The following is a 25,180-nucleotide window of genomic DNA, read 5'->3' on the forward strand; positions in this document are numbered from 1 at the left end:
TAATTATGATAAAAAGAAACACTTTGTTTGTAGTTGATAACCATGTGCGATAATACAAGATGTAGTATCGACTGGAGACAAGATGTGTATCAATAGACTGATGACACCATAATAGAGAAAATCTAGAGAAGTTTATATTAATGTGGACACAACTTTGAAAAAAGGGATTTTTTTTGAACTTTGATGCATTGATGATAAAAAAGGCGAAGAGAAATAGAAGCAAATAAGCTGTCAAGTGATCATTGTTGATTATAACCAGTTATTGAAGTACTTTTTTTTTGGTTATTGAAATCATGATGAGTTTGCAAATTGATCCATTTAAATGTCTACCTTGTGGTTTAGACGTGCACACTTTATGGAAAGTTCTAGGATGACATAAAATGTGGTATAGTGATCTCTGTTTAATATAAAGAGTTAGACTTTCCCAGTCCTGAAGAAGTTTTCATGATTCTGTTGAAAGATATAGAAGATAATAAAGACTTCAGTTTTTGAGGGGTTCAAATTCTGCTTCAATTTTGATGTAACTAATAATTGCTATTTCTAACAGAATCGGTCCTTCCGCTGGTACAGCAGTAAATCTATGGATTTACAACGCTAAAATCAGCGGTTCAATTCTCCTTGGTGGACTCCAGCAAATAGTCCAAAGTGGCTTTGCTATAAGAAAACACACACACTATCAGAATCGAGTAACTTTGTTAAAATGGAACGTGTTATGTTTATTAATAAGCTATGTTTGAACAAATTGCTTTCAATGGGTTAAATGGTAGTTTGCCGGCAGTTTTAGGTAATTTAAAGGCTATTACAAAAGATTAATCAAAGAACAGTTACCTGTTTTTTTTTTTAATTTAATAGTTGTAATAATGATATTTTATGGATACTTTTAGGTAATTTTCATGTAGATGAGTATCTGAATATATTTTTAAAAGTGTTGCTTTTATTTGGAATTTCAGTGTTGAATCGATTCTTTATTCTAGTCGTAAGGTTCCTCGAGTCAGTGTACTCCACTCGTAACTATATATCCAAATTTAATGCAAATCTATTGTAAATGGATTTGAAATCAAATCAAACAACTAAAAAAAATACAGCCACCTGTTACCTGTTACAAACTAAATAAAGCTTTTACATTAAATGGCCTTATAGACACACAACAAGAACAAAGGTCATAAGGTGACAGTGTCAATTAAACAAAGAAACCAAAGATATCTCTTGAATTCAAGGACACTGTTAATTCAGTTTTACCCGTAGTTCTAGTAGTAAAGGCCAATTTATCATGGTCTTTAGCCTGAGAAAAAGAAACGTGTACCTGAGCAAAATCAAGTAAAAACAAATGTCATTCTGTCAATGAAACTTCTCTTATTTGTTTGATAATAAATATCGTATTTGTTTTTAGTAATTTTGTGGACTCGTTATTTTACATACGCAATAGGAGAACTGAGTTACATTATCAGGATTAAAATTGTTATTCTTATTCATTGGAAACATCTTGTGTTATCAGTTTTTACTTGAAAATATTCTTTCTATATACATTTAAATATGTATGCAGTAGTTTTGAGCTGAGGGTTATTCAGACAGTGAGTTGAGAGTTTATGAAATTGCATCATAGGAGCTTAAGACGACGGTATATCAAAAATTTACTGTTCTTTCTTGCTCTTTTGGAGTAAATGTCATTTATATTTTTTTATTGTCTTATTTCCCCTTATTATTATCACAAACATTCAGGTGTATATATCCCATTTACACAACGCTGTATAAAACAATAAAACGTTTATTATTTTATATTGAATTTGACGCAAAGCAATTCGATACCTATCTGCACCAGTGTAAGACTAGAGGAAAGGCAGTTAGTCATCACCACCCACCGCTAACCTTTGGGCTACTCTTTTATCAACGAATAGTGGTATTGATTATCACATTATATCACCCCCACGAATGAAAGGGCGCAAATGTATGGTGTGACGAGGATTCGAACCCACGACCCTCGGATTATGAGTCGAGTGCCTTAACCACATGGCCGTGCCGAGTCAACCAAGTAAAGAAGCCCTATTAAAAGGTAATTGCTTCTTATAACCTTTCTATCAATAATATGTTTGAAATAACCAGAAAGAAGATGCCAAGATTGAACATTTGGTAGATGCTACAAAGTGAGATGGATAAAGTATGCCTACTCAGACGTTTCGCTCTTTTATTATTTTACAAATTATAAAGAAATGAGGCACATTTGGTGGATCAGTGGTAAATGTACTGATTTAACAACAATAAGATCGAAGATTGAATTCCCCAAGATGGGAACAATAGATTGACCAATGTGACTTTGATATAAAATAAACAAATTTAAAAAAAGTTATATCTGATCTTAATTCAAACTGTAAGGATCTAAAAATATTTTTCGTTCATTCACTAAAGAGCGTTAGCAGCTTGTTCTTTAGATTCAGACGGTAATAACTGTTGTGAAACGTAATAAAATGTGAACATCCCAGATGCAAATAATAAATCAATTTTGATTGCGTATGTACTTTTTTTACACCCTCTGGTTACACAATTCTGATTGTTTTATAAAAAGTGCTTATTGAAAACAAAGCAAATGTAAACACGGCGTTTGTCTTAAAATCTTCATGGGTTAACCAATATATTTTCTATTCAATACAAAATTAATTTCACAAATATTTTTGGGTGTTAAAGACCCAGCCTAGCTGACGAACTCTGATGTTGTATTTAGTTTAAGGTCTGTCGGATACTGTTTGTGAAAAACAAAAACTCAATCTGATCTGATGGCTATTTTTGAAGATTTGGAACTAAATCCATAAAATACTAATTTGAACTTAATTTTAATTAACTTTGTGAAGCCTAGGAAACAACTTCAATACATTAACTTAGACAGTTTGTGCCACTGCATTTAATACAATAAAGTGTTTTGTATTAGCTTTGAGCAGTAATTAATTAAAACGTTAACCAGAAGATGACTTAGGAAAGTCGAAATTTTGTTCTCTCCTTTATTTATAAAAGTGTTAATATCTGTAGTAGCCTTTCTGAGGAACGAAATTTAACTGTTGCATACAAGTACATTGTTATATGAATTTTACCTGTAGTTCTACCTTATCATCGTCTTTAGCCTGAGAAAGAAAAATAAAGCTAAGCACAATCCAGTAAAAGCAAATGTGATTCTGTCAATGCAAGTTTCATCCACTTTGTTTCTTAATAATAATCGTATTTGTTTTCGTAAATTTGTGTAAATTCGCTATTTTGTAAACACACACACGAGGAAATCTCATATTTATTATTACTCTTCTTTTTTCATGGAAAAATATTCTGTTATTAGTGAATGTAACTTCCTGAAACTATTTTTTGGGGGAAATAAATTTTTATTTGAAAATATAAATTCTATATAAATTTAAACATGTATGCAGCGCATTTGTTCTTACAACTATGTAGACAGTGAGTTCAGTATTTGAGACAGTGCACTTAAAGAAGCTTAAATCGACTGTGCATCTGAAATTAATATTTTTTTTATTTTTCTCAGTATTAAAATTGTATATATAATTCAATACCATTGTTTTAAGTGTTTTCCTTTATTATTTGCATAAAGATTCATGTTTACATATCAATTTACACAGCATTATGTCTACTCCTATAAAGAACCGCTATTAGAAGGAAATTGTTTCTCATGACCCTTTCATACCTGCCATATAATATTTATAAAACCTATCGCCAGATCACGCTACTTTCGTTGTATTTTTGATAAATGCTACAGCTTGAGATAGATAATTTGTGCATTCCCAGTGTTTTTTCACTCTTTCCTACTTTTACAAATGATAGAAAAATGAAATACATTTGATGAGCATCATAGGTATAAATAGTTAAAATAAGACGTCGAAAAAGTTAAAAATGTAAATTGAGTTTGCAACAGCAAACATTAATTTGTGTACGTTAAGATTCTCAAAATAGCGTTTCTCGGACGATCAATGGTAAGTTTACCGACATAACAACACTAAAATATAGGATTGAATTTCCCGACGTGGGAACAATGTGACTTTTATCTAAAATAATCAAACCGAAAAAAAAGTTGTATCTGATCTTTGTACAAACTATAAGGAATTTAAAATATTTTTCGTTCGTTCACTAAAAACCTTAAAGCAGCTCTTTCTTTACATTTAGAAGGTAATAAGCGTTATAAAACATAATAAAGTGCGAACATTTCATTATGAAACATAATAAAGTGCGAACATTTCAGATGCAAATAATAAATCAATTTTGACTGAATATGTATTTTTTTACATACTCCGGTTAGACAGTTCTGATTGTTTTATAAAAAAATAATACTGATTGAAAACATTGTAAATAAAAAACTAGTTTTACTCCAAAAAGCTTCATGGGTTCACTATATATATTTTTAATCAATCTAAATGAATTTGACAAATAATTTTGAGTGTTATAGACCCAGCCTAGATGATGAGTCTTGATGTTATATTTAGCTAAGGGACTCTTGGATGCTGTTTGTGGGAAACATAAAGTCAATCTGATCTGATTGCTATTTTTGATGATTTGAAACTAAATGCATAAAATGCTAATTTGAACTTAATCTTAATTAACTTTGTGAAGCTTGGAAAACAACTTTAATGCATTAGCTTAGACAGTTTCTGAATGTAATATAATATAGAGTTTTGCGTAATGATTAATCAAAACGTTTGAAGGGTTGTAGAATACTAATTCCAATTTTCTTTGGATTATGAAAAGCCGCAATATTCAGAGGCTAAAGAAAAGCTGGAATTATCATTTTATGAGTTTAGAAAGATAGGTATACGCCAGTTAGAAACTGTAATTATAATTAATACATTTAATGTAATAACAGCGTTGGTAAAATCTCACTTTTCACTTTGTTAGTAATGATAAAAGAACACAAAACCGTGCATAGTTATCAGAGGAAAACCACAATAAATGGAACAAATTGTCAGAGGTATGACATTAGAAAGAAAAATTCAGACACATTCTTGCGTCCGTTTCAGTCTCATGTGCTCTTCTCTCAGGGGCCGTATAGGCGTTTATCAACCAATTTATGTCCATTCATGCGTCAGAATATCAAACTTCTCAAAGCTTGCTTCTTTTATGTGGTTTTTCACTTTTTAAGTATTGGTATTCTTATAAACCATATTTTCTATGTAATGATTTAAATTTCAGTTATAAGACGTAAGATATTAAAATAAAACTATTTATCAGAATTGATTTAAATTACCAAGAATGCTTCTAATTTGCTGCCAATTTTTTAGAAAATACCATTGAAAAAACGAGACAGTTGTGATTGGTAATTAGTTTTCATTTGATAGTATCATTTGGTTCAGTGAAGTATGTTGCTTTGATTAAAGATTTGGATCATTATTAATTATTGCGTATATATTATGTTACTCAATTGAGTTGCTCTAAAATTATGAATTTATTTTGTCTATAATTAGTCGTAGCGAAATTAGTTATGTATTTTCGTCGCAATGTGATTTGTAAAAATGTTCAGTCACACAAGTTAGAACAGTGTGCAAATAAAAACAACGTTTAGAAGCGTTGAGTAAGAAATGAATTAATCTATTAAGTTCTGTGGACTGGACTTCGCATTGTTTTTATTAAATAACACTATGTAACACAAATTTTGTTTTTTGATGGTATATGTTATTTCGTAATTGCTTATGTTGCAAAAGTTCAGAATATGACCATTATTCCCTTCAAACGTTGCTCTTGTGACCTGGATATTGAAATTTAGAAATTAACCTATCTTCTATGTAAAAACGGGCAAATTCGCACGTGTTCATTTATATAAAGTCTGAATAAAACAACATATAAATCAAGATTTACGTGTATTTATACTAAAGTTATACAAAAATGGTTAGAAGTGAGTAATTTTTCGAGATTTGCGACTGTAATGTAAATCACTTTCACGTATCAGCCCCCAAATATAGTCTCCCATCATGTTTTCGTTATACGCTTCCAGGTCACAAAAGCAAAGTTTGAAGAGAAAAATATGTCTTTTCCATTTACTTTAAGCATAAGCAATTGGGAAATAACTTTCTGCCCAGGAACAAGTAAAAGTAAAAATTATGTTACATAGTGTAGTTTAACAGAATGACATTCTTTAGGTTTTCACTTTAAATACAAGCCGCCAGATGGCAATAATGACGTATCAACCTTAGACAAAGGGAAAGAGAAGTTGTTGTTACTGTTTTTTGAATTTCGCACAAAGGTACTGGAGGGCTATCTGCGCTAGCCGTCCATCATTTCGCAGTGTAAGACTAGAGGGAAGGCAGCTAGTCATCACCACCCACCGCCAAATCTTGGGTTACTCTTTTACCAAAGAATAGTGGAGTTGAGCGTCACATTATAACGCCTACACGGCTGAAAGGGCGAGCATATTTGGCGCGACGGGAATGTGAACCCGCGACCCTCAGATGACGAGTCGCACGCTTTAACACGCTTGGCCATGCCGGGCCCCATGAACGTTAAAATGGACGTTTTTAAATATTGTGATATACTTCCGAGTTGTGTATCTCATAACAAAAAATATGGTCTACAATAAAATACATGTGTATGTATTCTTACAGAAAAGCCACACCGGGCTATCTCCTGAGTCCACCGAGGAGAATCGAACCCGTAATTTTAGTATTGTAAATCGGTAGTTTTACCGATGTACTAACAACAGACTATAACACACTACACTCTTCTTTTTACGTTAAATCAGTTTATAAATTTACATAAAACCATTCGCCCAAGTAATAAGATTAACTTTTAGTTTTGAGCTTTTGATAATTAGAGAAAAAACTAAATGCATTTTTATGAAATTATTAATACATTATAGTGCACGAGAAAATTATTTCATGTTTCTAAGTTGCTGCATTCTGTTTTCGATCTAGAACTCACACATTTGTCTTTTAAAACCACAACTGTTTACAATAACAACTTACCAAGATCTATGTATTGTTGAACGTCTTCAAAGCGTATTTATTTAGATATAAGAGAGTTTTAGTTTTTAGAACGTAAACACCAATGCAGCTATTATAAGATATACGGGAATTTGGTAATGTTAAGCGTGACAACACAACCTGTCTTTACCAATTTCATCTCCCCTCTTCTTTGCGTGAGGTTGACACGTGTGCGACGCCCTCTGGCAACGTGCCTGACATCTGGCGTTTTAACTGCGAACAACGTTATAACATTTATATTACGGGGATCGCGCAAGAGTTTCATAAAAATATATATATTACATAGTTAACGAAGAAAAATTAAAATGTATTATCATATGAAAATTGTTCTTAGAAAGTACGATGAATTCTCCATATACGAACACTTAAAACGATCAACAATCAATAATATAAGTTCCCCATTAATGCAAGATTACTCCAAGTTAATCTTGAAGCTGCATATTTAGTTGCAATATGAAATACGTAAAGCTTGAATCAGGTAACAAAACTCACATCATTATATTTTATATGTCCTTTACAACAGTTTACGATTATCCAATCTTAATTTCTCGTGAGCTCACTTTCATGAACCAAATGTTTGTTTCTTAAAGCCAGGGGCTGGTTTTGAAAATCATGTTATACTTGGTACTAAAATATTCTTGTTGCATTATGGAAATGCTGTTTGTGACAGCTTTAGTTTTCTGTTCATAGACGTTTTGAAACGAAAATATGGTTGTTGTTTTTCAAGTAGAAATTCATTTAATAACGTAAGTTTAGAATTATAACATTCTGTTTCTCTGTTCCTGATTTGTTTTCAAGTGTAACTAGATGTTATTCATTAAGAGTTCCAATTCTTAATCCAGTTTTCTCGCCCACATACTAAATCTATTGTTTCCTCATCCTTTCTTTATTATGATAGATATATGAAATTGTATATACGAGATGTAGAAATACAAATATCTTTGTTTATTGATGTTCATTAATTTAAAATATAAATTTAAACACAATAAATTAACGTACAAATTCCTCATCTTCAACCTGAGACTATTATAAAACATAATCGAATTATCCTGATGGATAAATGACTGTTGTAAACATGTTGCTCAGATGTGTGGTTGTTGTTTCTGAAGTGCGTTTTTCACGTTTCTAAGAAGGACATAAGCTGTAAAATGGCATTTAATTTATAAAGGGGGCCCGGCATGGCCAAGTGTGTTAAGGCGTTCGACTCGTAATCCGTGAGTCGCGGGTTCGAATCCGGTCGCACCAAACATGCTCACCCTTTCATCCGTGGGGCATTATAATGTGACGGTCAATCCCCTATTCGTTGGTAAAGAGTAGTCCCAGAGTTGGCGGTGGGTGTTGATGACTAGCTGCCTTCCCTCTAGTCTTACACTGCTAAATTAGGGACAGCTAGCGCAGATAGTCCTCGAGTAGCTTTGCGCGAAATTCAAAAATGAAAAAACAATAAAGGGTAAACGTCGTTTTAAAATAATGAGGCTTACGATAATATGTGTTTGTATGAGAAGTGAAGTCCAGAAAATTGCTTGTTTGATTATTTTGAATTTCGCGCAAAGCTACACGAAAGGGCTGAAAGGGCGAGCATGTTTGGTGTGACGGGATTCGATCCGCGACTCTCGAATTGCAAGTCGAGAGCCTCAATCCACCTTGCCTAGTCCACAAGAACTGGAAGATTCATGATTAGACAAAAACACTTAATGTAGATAGAAGTAAAAGTAAAATATTTGTTAAACATATTAAATATATTAGACTGAGTAACAATACACATATAAACTAAAATATTAAAGTAATACTTATGAAAGAAAAGTGTTACTCATAGAGAAAATGATAAGTAACGTTATTGAAGAAATGATAAAAAAATCGCTGAAAAATAGAATTTTCTAATATTTTCAGAAAGATTGAATTAAAGTCTCGAATTTCTCACACACGAGAAATATTTGAGCTGGTCAAAACAAATCTAATATTTAGTGTGTTTTGGCCGAATTAGATAAACTTCTCATCTTAACTTTGTCTAATCTTCATCAGTTCATGGTGAGTCACCATTTTGCAACAAAACATATTTAACAAAACATATTGAAGGGCGGGGGTTAAGCAATAAGTCAGGTGATGTTCCTCTTTCTTGGAGAAGGGGTACCATATGTTTCTGAACAATACCTATAATTCATCAAAACCAGCTGTCCTTTAATAACACTTGTTACATTAATCCTATAAATTCTGTAGTAGTCGACCATTCACAAGCATTAGACAAGATAAGTGTTTTCACATCCAACAAGTGTAGCATTATCTCAGACGAAGTAATTTCTGGACGAAAAAAACACACAAAAAAAACTCTTTCTATAAAATGCAGATAAAGCTTTCCTTGATTTGTTGTCTCACGTTTATATTACTCATAAGTCTTGATGAGTACGCTGCCGAAGAAGATATAAACTTTAAAGTTTTTTGGAATGTTCCGTCTTATATATGTTCAAAGAAATATGGAATAAATGTCACCGACTCACTAAGAAAGTTTGGGGTGCTTGTGAATACTGCAGAGAAGTTCAGGGGAGACTCTATTACAATATTTTATGCAAAGGACCTTGGACTTTATCCAAGGATTGAAGAAGGTTCGTACATTAATGGCGGACACCCTCAGGTATGTTTTATTTACTGATGTGAGAAATAAATAATCCCATTCTTGTATATAACTGGTATAATGTTTTGTAAAAAGAATGTTCCGAAAAGTAACACTAATTGACATACCTTCATAAAGTATCTTAATTTAATAAGAATAACAATACACCGACATATATATATATTACTGTTTCGTTGATAAAGTTTCTTTAAAATTGCTGAATATTTTCTTTAGGTTCTCATTTTTATGTTCTTTAGGTTATTTTTGAAATTTCTTTAGGTTCTCATCCATAATATTCTACAGTTAATTTGAATGTGTATAAATATGTATATATACATTCATAAGGTGTCTGAAAAGTCATACAATTCCCAGCAGTTGTGAAGTATCGAATATCTGCTGACGGAATTGTGCATTTAGACATATCGAGGGCAAATTCTCTACCGGACAATATTTTTACTTCATATGGTGTACTGACGTAAAGATGAAATGAAAAACAATCAGAGATTTTTTGTGAAACTATTGCTTTGAAATGAAATATTTCAATTGCTATAACGCACAGAAATATCACTCCATGATTATTTTATTTATTGTTTTTCTTATGTGTTTGACATAGATTTTTAACTGGAAAATATTTCGTTTTAATACATTATATATACAGAATGCGGACAAAAGAAAGTGGCTACCCTTGAAAATGTTGCTACTTTGTTATATTTTTTATTAGATAACAGAATTCACTCGACAAGATCTGTCCACATATGGTCTGAAATCCGAATTTTAACGCTGACTTTGGTAAATACCTGAATTTTTCACGATTTTAATTGCACAAAAACGCCAAGCGAAAGCTATCTGCGCTAGCCGTCCATAATTTAGCAGTGTAAGACGTGAGGGAAGGCAGCTAGTCATCAACACCTACCGCCAACTTTGGGGCTAGTCTTTCACCAACGAATAGTGGGATTGACCATAACATTAAAACGCCTTTACGCTGAAAGCATATATGGTATGAGCGGGATTTGAACCCGCAACCCTTGGATTACGAGTCGAATGCCTGAATACGCCTGGCCATGCCGGAACATCCACCATTTACTACAGTTCTTTTGAATATATATCGGTGGTTAAAATACATATATATATATATATATATATACACGTATACATACACACACAAGAAGTATCAAAAGCGTCAAATTCCCTGTTGTTGCACAGTGACTGTGAATTATCAAAAATCTGTTTACGTAATACTGTTTAAACAGATTGACGACATTTTTTTACCTGACATTTTTACTGACATAAAGGTCAAATATTCCTTTGAGGTAAAATGGTTCGATAGTTATAGCTCACAGATATACTGAGTTTAAACTGATATTCCTGAGCGAGTGGCTGCCATCCTTCTTTGTGAACTTCAAGAAGTTCATCTTCCGTGTTTCGATTGCGATCTTTCGTTAGTCGGTTTAACGCAGGCCATAAATGTTCTATCGGATTAATATCAGGTGTACAAAACGTTTTATAAAAAAAAAATGTAACATGAATAACGAGAAATTCAAGTATTTACAAAAGCCAGTGTTAAACATAGTATTTGAGATTATCTTTGAACAAATCTCGTCGAGTGCGTTCTAAGATACATAGTTTTAATATATTTTCTGTTATGTAATAAAAGATGTAATAATTAACATTTGTTCACTCCCTGCATACAAAATGAAATAAATAGCTTAATCATTATTATTAACATTACTTTTCAAAAGAAGATTAAACCCAGCACGAAAAGAATAACGAACTTAATATAAAATATGCTTTAAATTTTTTTCAAAATCCATTATTAGTGCTTATTATATATATTTACTCATATAGAAATTAATATTTTAGTGAATCGATCATATGTTATATGATATAACTGCTGAACAGAACAGTAAAGCTTGTTTTCTATTGATTCTCAGATAAACTCTATATAACAAACCAAGTAAGTTATAATTTTAGACCCCACAACTTTTTTTCAGCTTAGTGATATGAATAAGCACCTTGAGAAGGCTAAGAACGATATTGAAACGAAAATACCAAGTAAAGATTTTGATGGTCTTGCCGTTATCGACTGGGAATCTTGGAGACCAGTGTGGGAGTATAACTGGGGCGGTTTTCGGCAGTACCAAACAATATCACGTGAGCTTGTAAAAGAACAACATCCAAACTGGTCAGCAGAAGAAGTGGACGAGAAAGCTGCAGCTGAATGGGAAGAGGCTGCCAAGTAAGATTAACACTAGTTAAGAGTTAACCAACTTGATGTGTCCATCACGGGGAATCGAGCCCCGAATCTAGTATTATAAGTTCGTAAATTTAAGTTCGTAAATATCTAAGTTGTTCTTTTTTGCTATTGAGAATTCTTCGCGATTGAATATGAACGAAATTTCTTCCTGTGGTATTCTCATAAAGTATAAATAAAATTTTATTATCTTTATCAAATAACCAGAAAGATAGATTCATTAGTGTTCGGTTACAGTGTGTAATAATGATCGTTAAAACGATCTTAGATTTGGGTGTTTTTCACTTATGGAAACAGCACTGAAGCATCTATCAGTTTAAAAGTCAACCACAATAGACAGGAGAAAGAGATCACCAAACTTCAAAAAGAAATTCTGAATCACGTTTTAGAATGGCAAACGACCTTCAATGCAAACAAAACAACAAGTTCGAGTTAAAGCTAATATGATTAATATCACACGTGTTTCATTTTAAAGAATGATTTCACAACCGAAGCAACTAGTATTGATTATTGTTAGTTTCTAACATGTATATGTTTAGGGAAACTGCAAATTTCAGTGATGTGAATATTTTCACCTACAATATCTACCGTTAAACTTTCAATACAATTAAAAGTCATGTTGAGAGAAAATCTCAAATTGATTTTCAATTCATAACTCAGTTTATGTTGTTGAACTAGATTGTATATTTATAGTTATAAGATTGTGTTTGCGATTTACTGTAGACAGGATTTTGTTTTTATTAGTAATATACTTTTTTTCTTTCAAAAATATAGGGTTTGGATGCTTGATACGTTACTCATGGGTAAAACTGAACGCCCTCTTGGTAAATGGTGCTACTATTTATTTCCTGACTGTTACAATTATAAAAATAAAGATCAGCCAGATGAATACTTGTGTAGAGAAAGTGTTGTAGCTGGAAACAACAAGTAAGTGGCATGCTTACATTAAAGTATTTACGTATGAATATCCCTTCCAATAATTTATATATAATTTTGTTGCTTAAGTAAATAACTAGGTCGAAAATACGACGTTAATCATTAACTATATAATACAATGGTGATTAACCTTTAAAAACTGGATTGTTGTAGCTGTGTGTATCCTTTCAGAACTAGATTGCTGTAATTGTAGTCGCCTTTTTGAATTAGATTATTGTAACTGTAATTTATTTTCTAAATTTGGAACTTGTTTGAATTCGTGTTTACACTATACTGTTAGGCCATTTTCAATGTTTCTTAAATTGTTTCATTTTATTTCATATGTTAATGCGTCCGTTAAAACTAATTATAAAACACTGCAGATGGCAATAGAATACATTTGGCTGAGATATATGAACCGAATTTATTGTTAATTTAATTGAACAATGAATATAACTTATATGATAATATCTAATCACCACCATCCATCGTCGCATTATAAAGAATGGAATCACGTGATCCTCAGAAAACAAGCCAGACATCCTAACCGCTGAGCCACGCGGGGCTCGTAAAGTAGTGAACAAACAGAATGAAGTATTCTTTCACACAAATTTAGCAAGCATTTAAACTTTGTAGGAAACTAATTTCCTTATTTCAGTCTGACTGCTGAGTTAAAAAATAGAACATATCTGTGGGGAGTTTAATCTAAGATAGTTCTAATACAATGCTTCTGTTTCATAATGAGTCACAACAGCAGTATGAAACAATTCTAGTGTGTCACCTGTTTCTACAAATTTTTATAGTTTAAGCTAAGTTTTAAGATGTTATGCTTGACAGTAAAAGGGAATGTAAATAAAAAAACTGAAAAGTGAGAGTAAACAAGAATATGTAACGGCATGTGAATCCACATTCTGTCTTTCTTATCCAGTGCTAACAAGGTATTTCGGACAATACCTGGACTCATAAGGCTAACTTAGGCTGTTCTAGCACTTTATAAAATAATTTGCTTACAATATCCGTAAAATTAGTTCAATATTTTATAAATCAATTAAAAGAAATATTTGATAAAATATCTGGTGTTACTCAGTCTCATGTTTCTTGTTTGCATAAGTTTAACTTTTGAAATGTATTTCGTTTATGGTTGATGAATATTTAGCTTTCATATTTTAGTTGTTGTAAAACAACATAAACCACTTTTGTTTTAGTTAAGTTAATTATGTCTCAACACTAAAATTTATAAAGACTGAAATAATTATTGGAAATGTCTGAAATTTAATCTTGATGTCTTTATCAGGTTAAGGTGGCTTTGGGAAACAAGTACTGCCCTCTGTCCGTCAATTTATCTTCACAAGAAGAAACTGGATGCGACAAATTTTACACAACGTATTTGGTTTACCCACGGTCGTTTGGCGGAAGCTTTACGCGTCCGAAGCTCTGATGTTCCTATTTATCCATACATAAATTACTTTCCGCTCGGTAGTGACTCAACTGTACCTGAGGTTAGTTTTCTTTTCGTTCAGTTCTGAATCCAAAAACATATTTTGCTTGTCAAAATTTTATCATAAATCTTTCAAATATTCACTATAACTTGGAGCTTCTACATAGATGAAGAAAAGCATATTTATAATTATACTTTAAAAAGTCATTTATCAGCACATTATAGTGTGTGTATGTTATGTATATTAATACTGTTCTTCTCATTTCTTTAGGAAGATTTTTACCGAATGATGGCTCAGACAGCAGGCTTGGGTATGGAAGGTGTTGTAGTTTGGGGATCTTCCTTTCATATTGCCAGTCAAAAGACTGTAACACATTGGACGAATATGTAACGTCTGTAATTGGTCCAGCAACAAAAACAATAACAAGCAACGTCTTAAAATGTGCAGAAACCGTGTGCAAGGACAGGGTCGCTGCGCCTGGTTGGCCAACCCTACTCAGGATGGCGAGAATTAACGAATCCAACCGACCCTCACTTTTCGTTTAATGATATAACGTGTACTAATGTTTCTAAACAGTAACTTGTAAACTACAGACTGTAACTGCAGGTCTAATTAAGTATAATTTTATTTGTTAAGGGTCTTTACTTGTACTTGCACCAACCTGAGCACGTTGCTTTAAAATAAACCACTGCTAGTCAGAAAACAAACAGTTATTGATTACTTCATGATTAATACTAAACATATTTGATTTTCATGTGTACTATTATCAGAAGATCAAATAAACACCTTGATGTTGAAATGCATTTACTAAACGCAATAAAATACGTATCAACTGTTTAATGAAATATACCAACCGAGAACAGAATTAACAAGGTCCTTACGAGCCAGTGGGAAACATTATTGTTGAAAACTATCCAATCCGGTTTTTTTTAATTTGAGATAAATTACTTAGGCATTTTTACTGAATAAAAATTAGACACTTCGTATAGTCACTTACGGTTGAGACTGAAAATGTTTGATTTTAGGAAAGAAGGTGACTGAAATCCATCAATGTATCACGGGCTTAACGGCCAAACACAAGAATCATGGAAGTTTCAAAATAACACACACAGTTATTCAGGAACTGGTTAGAACCTCCTCGGTAAATATTGTGCAGTAAGATCTGTACAATAATTTGCCTGTAGCTACTTTCAAAGTATTCCTGTCTGCTCATCCTACTGCTGACTATTGTGATGCTTAAACCTTCCCTACCGAATCAAAAGTGAAATCATTCGAATCTCAGTTGAAAGCTAAACATTAAGAGGTGAACAAATAAGGCATACTTGCAGTATAACAGATACACTCGTTATCTTCGTCCAGTGTGCAAATTAACCCATGTCTTTTGTTATTCACAGCATTCGATGACAGTAAAACACAGACATTTTTCATTCATTCAGTAAAGTGTTTGAAGTTGATGTTGCTTTCAATACAGATTCTCAGAATCGCTGCAATGTCTCCTCGAGCATAAAAGACACAATTTACTGTAAAGAAAAGAAACAAAGCTAGTAAATCAAGTCACACTTCAAAAGTTGTTTGAATCATGCGTTTGTGATACAATTGCAGAGAAACTAAATAAACGAAAACCAGGCATAGAACGTATATATATATATAATATGTCACACTTTTCTTCTTCATTCTATTTTTAAGGCTTATTCTAAAGCCAACAATTAAAGTTAACTTTAAAACCAATAACCTTTGAAACGCAACTGTTTATCAAAGAGTTTGAATGCAACTACAAGAAATAGTATATAGCACTTATTTGAAAATATATCTTGAATTATAATACAGCCCTTCAACTTTAAAGAACTTAATATGAAATAACATTCAATTATGATAAAAGAAACACTTTGTTTGTAGTTGATAACCATGTGCGATAATACAAACTAAAACGAAAAAACAGCTTTTATTCGTACGTTAAGATAAAATACTTCTTCAAAAAAAGAAACCTTTCGTAAACCAAATTGTTTATGTTATCAAATAAAATGACACCAATGAAGTAGATATATTTACAAGTTTTAAATAACAATTAAATAACAGTAAAAAGAGTAAACCATTTAACACAGAAAAACATATAATATACCTTTAACAGTGATTTACATGAAACATTCTTATATGTAATGCTTAAATACGTACTCACAAGTATAAAAGTAAAGGACACTCAGCAGATAGTCCCAGGCGGCTTTGCTACAAAAACCCACATAAAGAAGTTAAACGGAACAAAAAATAGAAAAATGTAAAGATATATCACCTATTTTAGGGATTGCGTGTATTTGTCTCATACCAAAGCTACATTGGGTTATCTGTCTGGTCCAGCGAGGGGATTCGAACTCCTGATTTTAGTGTTGTAAATCTGTAGACGTACAGCTTTCCAGGCGGGGGCGGATCGGCATGGCCAGGTGGTTAAGGCACTCGACTCGTAATCCGAGGGTCGCGGGTTTGAATCCCGGTCACACCAAATATGCTCGCCCTTTCAGCCGTGGGGGCGTTATAACGTGACCATTCTTTGGTAAAAGAGAAGCTCAAGAGGTGGCTGTGGGTGATGATGACCAGCTGTCTTCCACTGCAAAATTAAGTACGCTTAGCATAGATAGCCCTCTTGTGGCTTTACGCGAAATTCAAAACAAAACAAACACACCGGGGACGCCCATTCTAAGAGAGGACAGACTATCAGCTTTTTTTAAACAATCATAGGTGTCACAATCTCAGCTTGAATCAAAATATGATGTTGTCCTTATTGCGAAAAGATAATTTAACAAAAAGAAAAAATTGCACGTGTTAAAATCAAGGTAAACAGAAAAAAGAATAACAAATACTCCATAATGAAAGAACAAAATTAGGGCGTTAGGAAATGATAGCCATAACATAAGTGAAACTAAAAATGTCATACTGATTATAATGGTAAAAGAAAACTGTTTCTTATTCGTGGGTGTATTTGAGCAGGTTATGGTGCATTAAACATGTATAGTACTGTAAAACAGTTAGAAAAGAATCAAAAGTTAGATTTCAGGATATTTTCTGTGAACATTGAAAGGTAAATCACAGGTGAAATTTTATTAATATAATTATTTAATAAAACAGAAACTCAGTGGACGTGCGTCAGTTCAATGAACATTTAATATTTTGTTTGTTCCCCTTTTTTAGAAAAAACAGGAAGAGAACAGTGAAATAAGTATTGTTTAACAATGACCTAAAATTTGTTGCATTTTATTAGTTTGTTGTTAGATTGTTAAGTTTTATGATATTAAATGAACGTAATTAATCTGTGTGTATAATATCAGAAATAATCATTTATGACGTAGTTAAAACAGTGGTGGAAAAATAAGTTAGCATAAAATGGTATCCACTTATTTTGCTTGTATGTTTGCATTGAATTTCGCGCAAAGCTACTCTAGGGCTATCTGCGCTAGCCGTCTTTAATTTAGCAGTGTAAGACCAGAGAGAGGCAGCTAGTCATCACCACCCAACCCCACTCTTGGGCTACTCTTTTACCAACGAATAGTGGGATGACCGTGGCTTTACAACGCCCTCACGGCTTGGAGGGTGAGCATGATTGGTGGGATCGGGATTCGAACCCGCGACTCTCGGATTACGAGTTGAACGCCTTAACACGCTTGGCCATGTGGGGTGGGTATATAATTATAATGATTTTTGATTATGTTAATTTACCCCATGATTATCTTTAATAGTATTAATATTAGTTTATTTATATTATGACTAATTAATCGATTATATCATATTCAAAGTTGTAAAGTATATTTCATATATTATGGGAGAATATGAGGGTATAACTGTTAAATTCTAATCCTTATTAACTCGTGTAATCAGTATTTATATTATTAGTAGAGATATATAGATGATGCTTGTTAATAGGTTAGATTGATTAATTTACGTAATGTATTGTGGTAATACTTAACGAATAAGATTAATGAGTTTAGTCAAGAAGTAAACACTAGGAGACTAAATATTCTCAAACTAGAATATTGTAAGAATAATAAGATGCCGAGCCAGATTATTGTAAACGTTATTCAATATATGATAGTAAAACAGAAGAGAAAATTTAGAATGTAACATTTTTCTTAAAGATAATTTTTTTTTTTTTATGAAGGGAAGAATGAAGCGTTTATTGCAATTTGGCCATTTCCAAATGATTCAAGAACTGGGAAAATATAAAGTATGTATATCACAAAAATATTCTACTTGTGGTACATACATGTGTATTAAATATACAATAAAAGGAAAAATTGCGCAAATTTAGTGAATTCGTAAGAGTGATTAATCAAGTAAGGAAACGTGTGTCAAGTATAAATCAAAGATACATTCCAGTTCGTATTAAATAAATAGATGTTTATCTTATCTATAAACTGATGTTATCACAGTCGTGGAAGTGTATCTATAGACGTAACGACTGGAGACAAGATGTGTATCAATAGACTGATGACACCATAAAAGAGAAAAATCTAGAGAAGTTTATATTAATGTGGACACAACTTTGAAAAAGGGATTTTTTTGAACTTTGATGCAGCATTGATGTTAAAAAGGCGAAGAGAAATACAAGCAAATAAGCTGTCAAGTGATCATTGTTGATTATAACCAGTTATTGAAGTACTTTTATTTTTGGTTATTGAAATCATGATGAGTTTGCAAAATTGATCCAATTAAATGTCTACCTTGTGGTTTAGACGTGCACACTTTATGGAAAATTCTAGGATGACATAAAATGTGGTATAGTGATCTCTGTTTAATATAAAAGAGTTAGACTTTCCCCAGTCCTGAAGAAGTTTTCATGATTCTGTTGAAAGATATCGAAGATAATAAAGACTTCAGTTTTTGAAGGGGTTCAAAATTCTGCTTCAATCTTGATGTAACTAATAATTGCTATTTCTAACAGAATCGGTCCTTCCGCTGGTACAGCAGTAAATCTACGGATTTACAACGCTAAAATCAGCGGTTCAATTCACCTTGGTGGACTCAGCAAATAGTCCAAAGTGGCTTTGCTATAAGAAAAACACACACAGTATCAGAATCGAGTAACTTTGTTAAAATGGAATGTGTTATGTTTATTAATAAGTTATGTTTGAACAAATTGCTTTCAATGGGTTAAATGGTAGTTTGCCGGCAGTTTTAGGTAATTTAATGGCTATTACAAAAAGATTAATCAAAGAACAGTTACCTGTTTTTTTTTTTTAATTTAATAGTTGTAATAATGATATTTTATGGATACTTTAGGTAATTTTCATGTAGATGAGTATCTGAATATATTTTTTAAAAGTATTCTTTTATTTGGAATTTCAGTGTCTGAATCGATTCTTTATTCTAGTCGTAAAGTTCCTCGAGTCAGTGTACTCCACTCGTAATTATATATCCAGATTTAATGCAAATCTATTGTAAATGGATTTGAAATCAAACTCCAATAACTAAGAAATAAAGCCACCTGTGGCCCGGCATGGCCTACCGCGTAAGGCGTGCGACTCGTAATCCGAGGGTCGCGGGTTCGAGCCCGCGTCGCGCTAAACATGCTCGTGGGAGTGTATAATGTGACGGTCAATCCCACTTTTCGTTGGTAAAAGAGTAGCCCAAGAGTTGGCGGTGGGTGGTGATGACTAGCTGCCTTCCCTCTAGTCTTACACTGCTAAATTAGGGACGGCTAGCACAGATAGCCCTCGAGTAGCTTTGTGCGAAATTCCCAAACAAGTAAATGTCATTTATATTTTTATTGTATTATTTCCCCTTATTATTATCACAACCATTCAGATGTATATATACCATTTACACAACGCTGTATGAAACAATAAAACGTTTATTATTTTATATTGAATTTGACGCAAAGCAATTCGATACCTATCTGCGCCAGTGTAAGACTAGAGGAAAGGCAGTTAGTCATCACCACCCACCGCTAACCTTTGGGCTACTCTTTTATCAACGAATAGTGGTATTGATTATCACATTATATCACCCCCACGAATGAAAGGCCGCAAATGTATGGTGTGACTAGGATTCGAACCCACGACCGTCGGATTATGAGTCGAGTGCCTTAACCACATGGCCGTGCCGAGTCAACCAAGTAAAGAAGCCCTATTAAAAGGTAATTGCTTCTTATAACCTTTTCTATCAATAATATGTTTGAAATAACCAGAAAGAAGATGCCAAGATTGAACATTTGGTAGATGCTACAAAGTGAGATGGATAAAGTATGCCTACTCAGACGTTTCGCTCTTTTATTATTTTACAAATTATAAAGAATTGAGGCACATTTGGTGGATCAGTGGTAAATGTACTGATTTAACAACAATAAGATCGAAGATTGAATTCCCCCAGATGAGAACAATAGATTGACCAATGTGACTTTGATATAAAATAAACAAATTTAAAAAAGTTATATCTGATCTTTATTCAAACTGTAAGGATTTAAAAATATTTTTCGTTCATTCACTAAAGAGCGTTAGCAGCTCGTTCTTTAGATTCAGACGGTAATAACTGTTATAAAACGTAATAAAATGTGAACATTCCAGATGCAAATAACAAATCAATTTTGATTGCGTATGTATTTTTTTTACAACCTCTGGTTACACAATTCTGACTGTTTTATAAAAAATGCTTATTGAAAACAATGCAAATGTAAACACGGCGTTTGTCTTAAAATCTTCATGGGTTGATCAATATATTTTCTATTCAATACAAAATTACTTTCAGAAATATTTTTGGGTGTTAAAGACCCAGCCTAGCTGACGAACTCTGATGTTGTATTTAGTTTAAGGTCTTTCGAATACTGTTTGTGAAAAACAAAAACTCAATCTGATCTGATTGCTATTTTTGATGATTTGAAACTAAATGCATAAAATGCTGATTTGAACTTAATCTTAATTAACTTTATGAAGCTTGGAAAACAACTTTAATGCATTAGCTTAGACAGTTTCTGAATGTAATACAATATAGAGTTTTGCGCAATGATTAATCAAAACGTTTGAAGGGTTGTAGAATACTAATTCCAATTTTCTTTGGATTATGAAACGCCGCAATATTTAGGGGCTAAAGAAAAGCTGGAATTATCATTTTATGAGTTTAGAAAGATATGTATACGCCAGTTAGAAACTGTAATTATAATTAATACATTTAATGTAATAACAGCGTTGGTAAAATCTCACTTTTTCACTTTGTTAGTAATGATAAAAGAAAACAAAACCGTGCATAGTTATCAGAGGAAAACCACAATAAATGGAACAAATTGTCAGAGGTATGACATTAGAAAGAAATATTCAGACACATTCTTGCGTTCCTTTCAGTCTCATGTGCTCTTCTCTCAGGGGCCGTATAGGCGTTTATCAACCAATTTATATCCATTCATGCGTCAGAATATCAAACTTCTCAAAGCTTGCTTCTTTTATGTGGTTTTTCACTTTTTAAGTATTGGTATTCTTATAAACCATATTTTCTATGTAATGATTTAAATTTCAGTTATAAGCCGTAAGATATTAAAATAAAACTATTTATCAGAATTGATTTAAAATACCAAGAATGCTTCTAATTTGCTGCCATTTTTTTAGAAAATACCATTGAAAAAACGAGACAGTTGTGATTGGTAATTAGTTTTCATTTGACAGTATCATTTGGTTCAGTGAAGTATGTTGCTTTGATTAAAGATTTGGATCATTATTAATTATTGCGTATATATTATGTTACTTAATTGAGTTGCTCTAAAATTATGAATTTATTTTGTTTATAATTAGTCGTAGCGAAATTAGTTATGTATTTTTGTCGCAATGTGATTTGTAAAAATGTTCAGTCATACAAGTTAGAACAGTGTGCAAATAAAAACAACGTTTAGAAGCGTTGAGTAAGAAATGAATTAATCTATTAAGTTCTGTGGACTGGACTTCGCATTGTTTTTATTAAATAACACTATGTAACACAAATTTTGTTTTTTTGATGGTATGTGTTATTTCGTAATTGCTTATGTTGCAAAAGTTCAGAATAAGATCATTATTCCCTTCAAACGTTGCTCTTGTGACCTGGATATTGAAATTTAGAAATTAACCTATCTTCTATGTAAAAACGGGCAAATTCGCACGTGTTCATTTATATAAAGTCTGAATAAAACAACATATAAATCAAGATTTACGTGTATTTATACTAAAGTTATACAAAAATGGTTAGAAGTGAATAGTTTTTCGAGATTTGCGACTGTAATGTAAATCACTTTCACGTATCAGCCCCCAAATATAGTCTCCCATCATGTTTTCGTTATACGCTTCCAGGTCACAAAAGCAAAGTTTGAAGAGAAAAATATGTCTTTTCCATTTACTTTAAGCATAAGCAATTGGGAAATAACTTTCTGCCCAGGAACAAGTAAAAGTAAAAATTATGTTACATAGTGTAGTTTAACAGAATGACATTCTTTAGGTTTTCACTTTAAATACAAGCCGCCAGATGGCAATAATGACGTATCAACCTTAGACAAAGGGAAAGAGAAGTTGTTGTTACTGTTTTTTGAATTTCGCACAAAGGTACTGGAGGGCTATCTGCGCTAGCCGTCCATCATTTCGCAGTGTAAGACTAGAGGGAAGATTGCTAGTCATCACCACCCACCGCCAACTCTTGGGTTACTCTTTTACCAACGAATAGTGGGATTGACCGTAACATTATAACGCCTCCACGGCTGAAAGGGCGAGCATGTTTGGCGCGACGGGGATGTGAACCCGCGACCCTCAGATGACGAGTCGCACGCTTTAACACGCTTGGCCATGCCGGGCCCCATGAACGTTAAAATGGACGTTTTTAAATATTGTGATATACTTCTGAGTTGTGTATCTCATAACAAAAGGTATGGTCTACAATAAAATACATGTGTATGTATTCTTACAGAAAAGCCACACCGGGCTATCTCCTGAGTCCACCGAGGAGAATCGAACCCGTAATTTTAGTATTGTAAATCGGTAGTTTTACCGATGTACTAACAACAGACTATAACACACTACACTCTTCTTTTTACGTTAAATCAGTTTATAAATTTACATAAAACCATTCGCCCAAGTAATAAGATTAACTTTTAGTTTTGAGCTTTTGATAATTAGAGAAAAAACTAAATGCATTTTTATGAAATTATCAATACATTATAGTGCACGAGAAAATTATTTCATGTTTCTAAGTTGCTGCATTCTGTTTTCGATCTAGAACTCACACATTTGTCGTTTAAAACCACAACTGTTTATAGTTACAACTTACCAAGATCTATGTATTGTTGAACGTCTTCAAAGTGTATTTATTTAGATATAAGGAGTTTTAGTTTTTAGGACGTAAACACCAATGAAGCTATTATAAGATATACGGGAATTTGGTAATGTTAAGCGTGACAACACAACCTGTCTTTACCAATTTCATCTCCCTCTTCTTTGCGTGAGGTTGACACGTGTGCGACGCCCTCTGGCAACGTGCCTGACATCTGGCGTTTTAACTGCGAACAACGTTATAACATTTATATTACGGGGATCGCGCAAGAGTTTCATAAAATATATATATTACATAGTTAACGAAAAAAAATTAAAATGTATTATCATATGAAAATTGTTCTTAGAAAGTACGATGAATTCTCCATATACGAACACTTAAAACGATCAACAATCAATAATATAAGTTCCCCATTAATGCAAGATTACTCCAAGTTAATCTTGGAAGCTGCATATTTAGTTGCAATATGAAATACGTAAAGCTTGAATCAGGTGATAAAACTCACATCATTATATTTTATATGTCCTTTACAACAGTTTACGATTATCTAATCTTAATTTCTCGTGAGCTCACTGTCATGAACCAAATGTTTGTTTCTTAAAGCCAGGGAATGGTTTTGAAAATCATGTTATACTTGGTACTAAAATATTCTTGTTGCATTATGGAAATGCTGTTTGTGACAGCTTTAGTTTTCTGTTCTTAGACGTTTTGAAAGGAAAATATAGTTGTTGTTTTTTTCAAGTAGAAATTCATTTAATAACGTAAGTTTAGAATTATAACATTCTGTTTCTCTGTTCCTGATTTGTTTTCAAGTGTAACTAGATGTTATTCATTAAGAGTTCCAATTCTTAATCCAGTTTTCTTGCCCACATACTAAATCTATTGTTTCCTCATCCTTGCTTTATTATGATAGATATATGAAATTGTATATACGAGATGTAGAAATACAAATATCTTTGTTTATTGATGTTCATTAATTTAAAATATAAATTTAAACACAATAAATTAACGTACAAATTCCTCATCTTCAACCTGAGATTATTATAAAGCATAATCGAACTATCCTGATGGATAAATGACTGTTTATAGCATTTAATTTATAAAGGGGGTCCGGCATGGCCAAGTGTGTTAAGGCGTTCGACTCGTAATCCGAGAGTCGCGGGTCCGAATCCCGGTCGCACCAAACATGTCGAGAGCCTTAATACACCTGACCAAGTCCACAAGAACTGGAAGATTCATGATTAGACAAAACACTTAATGTAGATAGAAGTAAAAGTAAAATATTTGTTAAACATATTAAATATATTAGACTGAGTAACAATACACATATAAACTAAAATATTAAAGTAATACTTATGAAAGAAAAGTGTTACTCATAGAGAAAATGATAAGTAACGTTATTGAAGAAATGATAAAAAAATCGCTGAAAAATAGAATTTTCTAATATTTTCAGAAAGATTGAATTAAAGTCTCGAATTTCTCACACACGAGAAATATTTGAGCTGGTCAAAACAAATCTAATATTTAGTGTGTTTTGGCCGAATTAGATAAACTTCTCATCTTAACTTTGTCTAATCTTCATCAGTTCATGGTGAGTCACCATTTTGCAACAAAACATATTTAACAAAACATATTGAAGGGCGGGGGTTAAGCAATAAGTCAGGTGATGTTCCTCTTTCTTGGAGAAGGGGTACCATATGTTTCTGAACAATACCTATAATTCATCAAAACCAGCTGTCCTTTAATAACA

The 25,180-nt window shown here is 32.5% G+C and overlaps 1 protein-coding gene across 1 annotated transcript; it reads left to right on the plus strand.

Moving 5' to 3' along the window:
* The first annotated feature begins 9,184 nt into the window (after window positions 1-9,184).
* On the plus strand, window positions 9,185-14,597 carry LOC143249883 (hyaluronidase-1-like). Its single transcript, XM_076500476.1, has 5 exons — window positions 9,185-9,585; window positions 11,556-11,800; window positions 12,590-12,742; window positions 14,025-14,229; window positions 14,440-14,597. The coding sequence occupies exons 1-5, from the start codon at window positions 9,295-9,297 to the stop codon at window positions 14,557-14,559; spliced, it is 1,014 nt and encodes a 337-aa protein (XP_076356591.1). The 5' UTR covers window positions 9,185-9,294; the 3' UTR covers window positions 14,560-14,597.
* The last annotated feature ends 10,583 nt before the right edge of the window (window positions 14,598-25,180 follow it).

The sequence above is a fragment of the Tachypleus tridentatus genome, chromosome 4, assembly GCF_004210375.1.
Source record: "Tachypleus tridentatus isolate NWPU-2018 chromosome 4, ASM421037v1, whole genome shotgun sequence".
Taxonomy (NCBI): domain Eukaryota; kingdom Metazoa; phylum Arthropoda; class Merostomata; order Xiphosura; family Limulidae; genus Tachypleus; species Tachypleus tridentatus.

Bases quoted from the DNA above. Each gene is read 5' to 3' on its own strand.
- LOC143249883 (XM_076500476.1), top strand. From the start codon at position 9,295: ATGCAGATAAAGCTTTCCTTGATTTGTTGTCTCACGTTTATATTACTC. The intron at 12,743-14,024 runs GTAAGTGGCATG...TGTCTTTATCAG, and splicing joins GTTGTAGCTGGAAACAACAA to GTTAAGGTGGCTTTGGGAAA. The intron at 14,230-14,439 runs GTTAGTTTTCTT...TCATTTCTTTAG, and splicing joins GTGACTCAACTGTACCTGAG to GAAGATTTTTACCGAATGAT.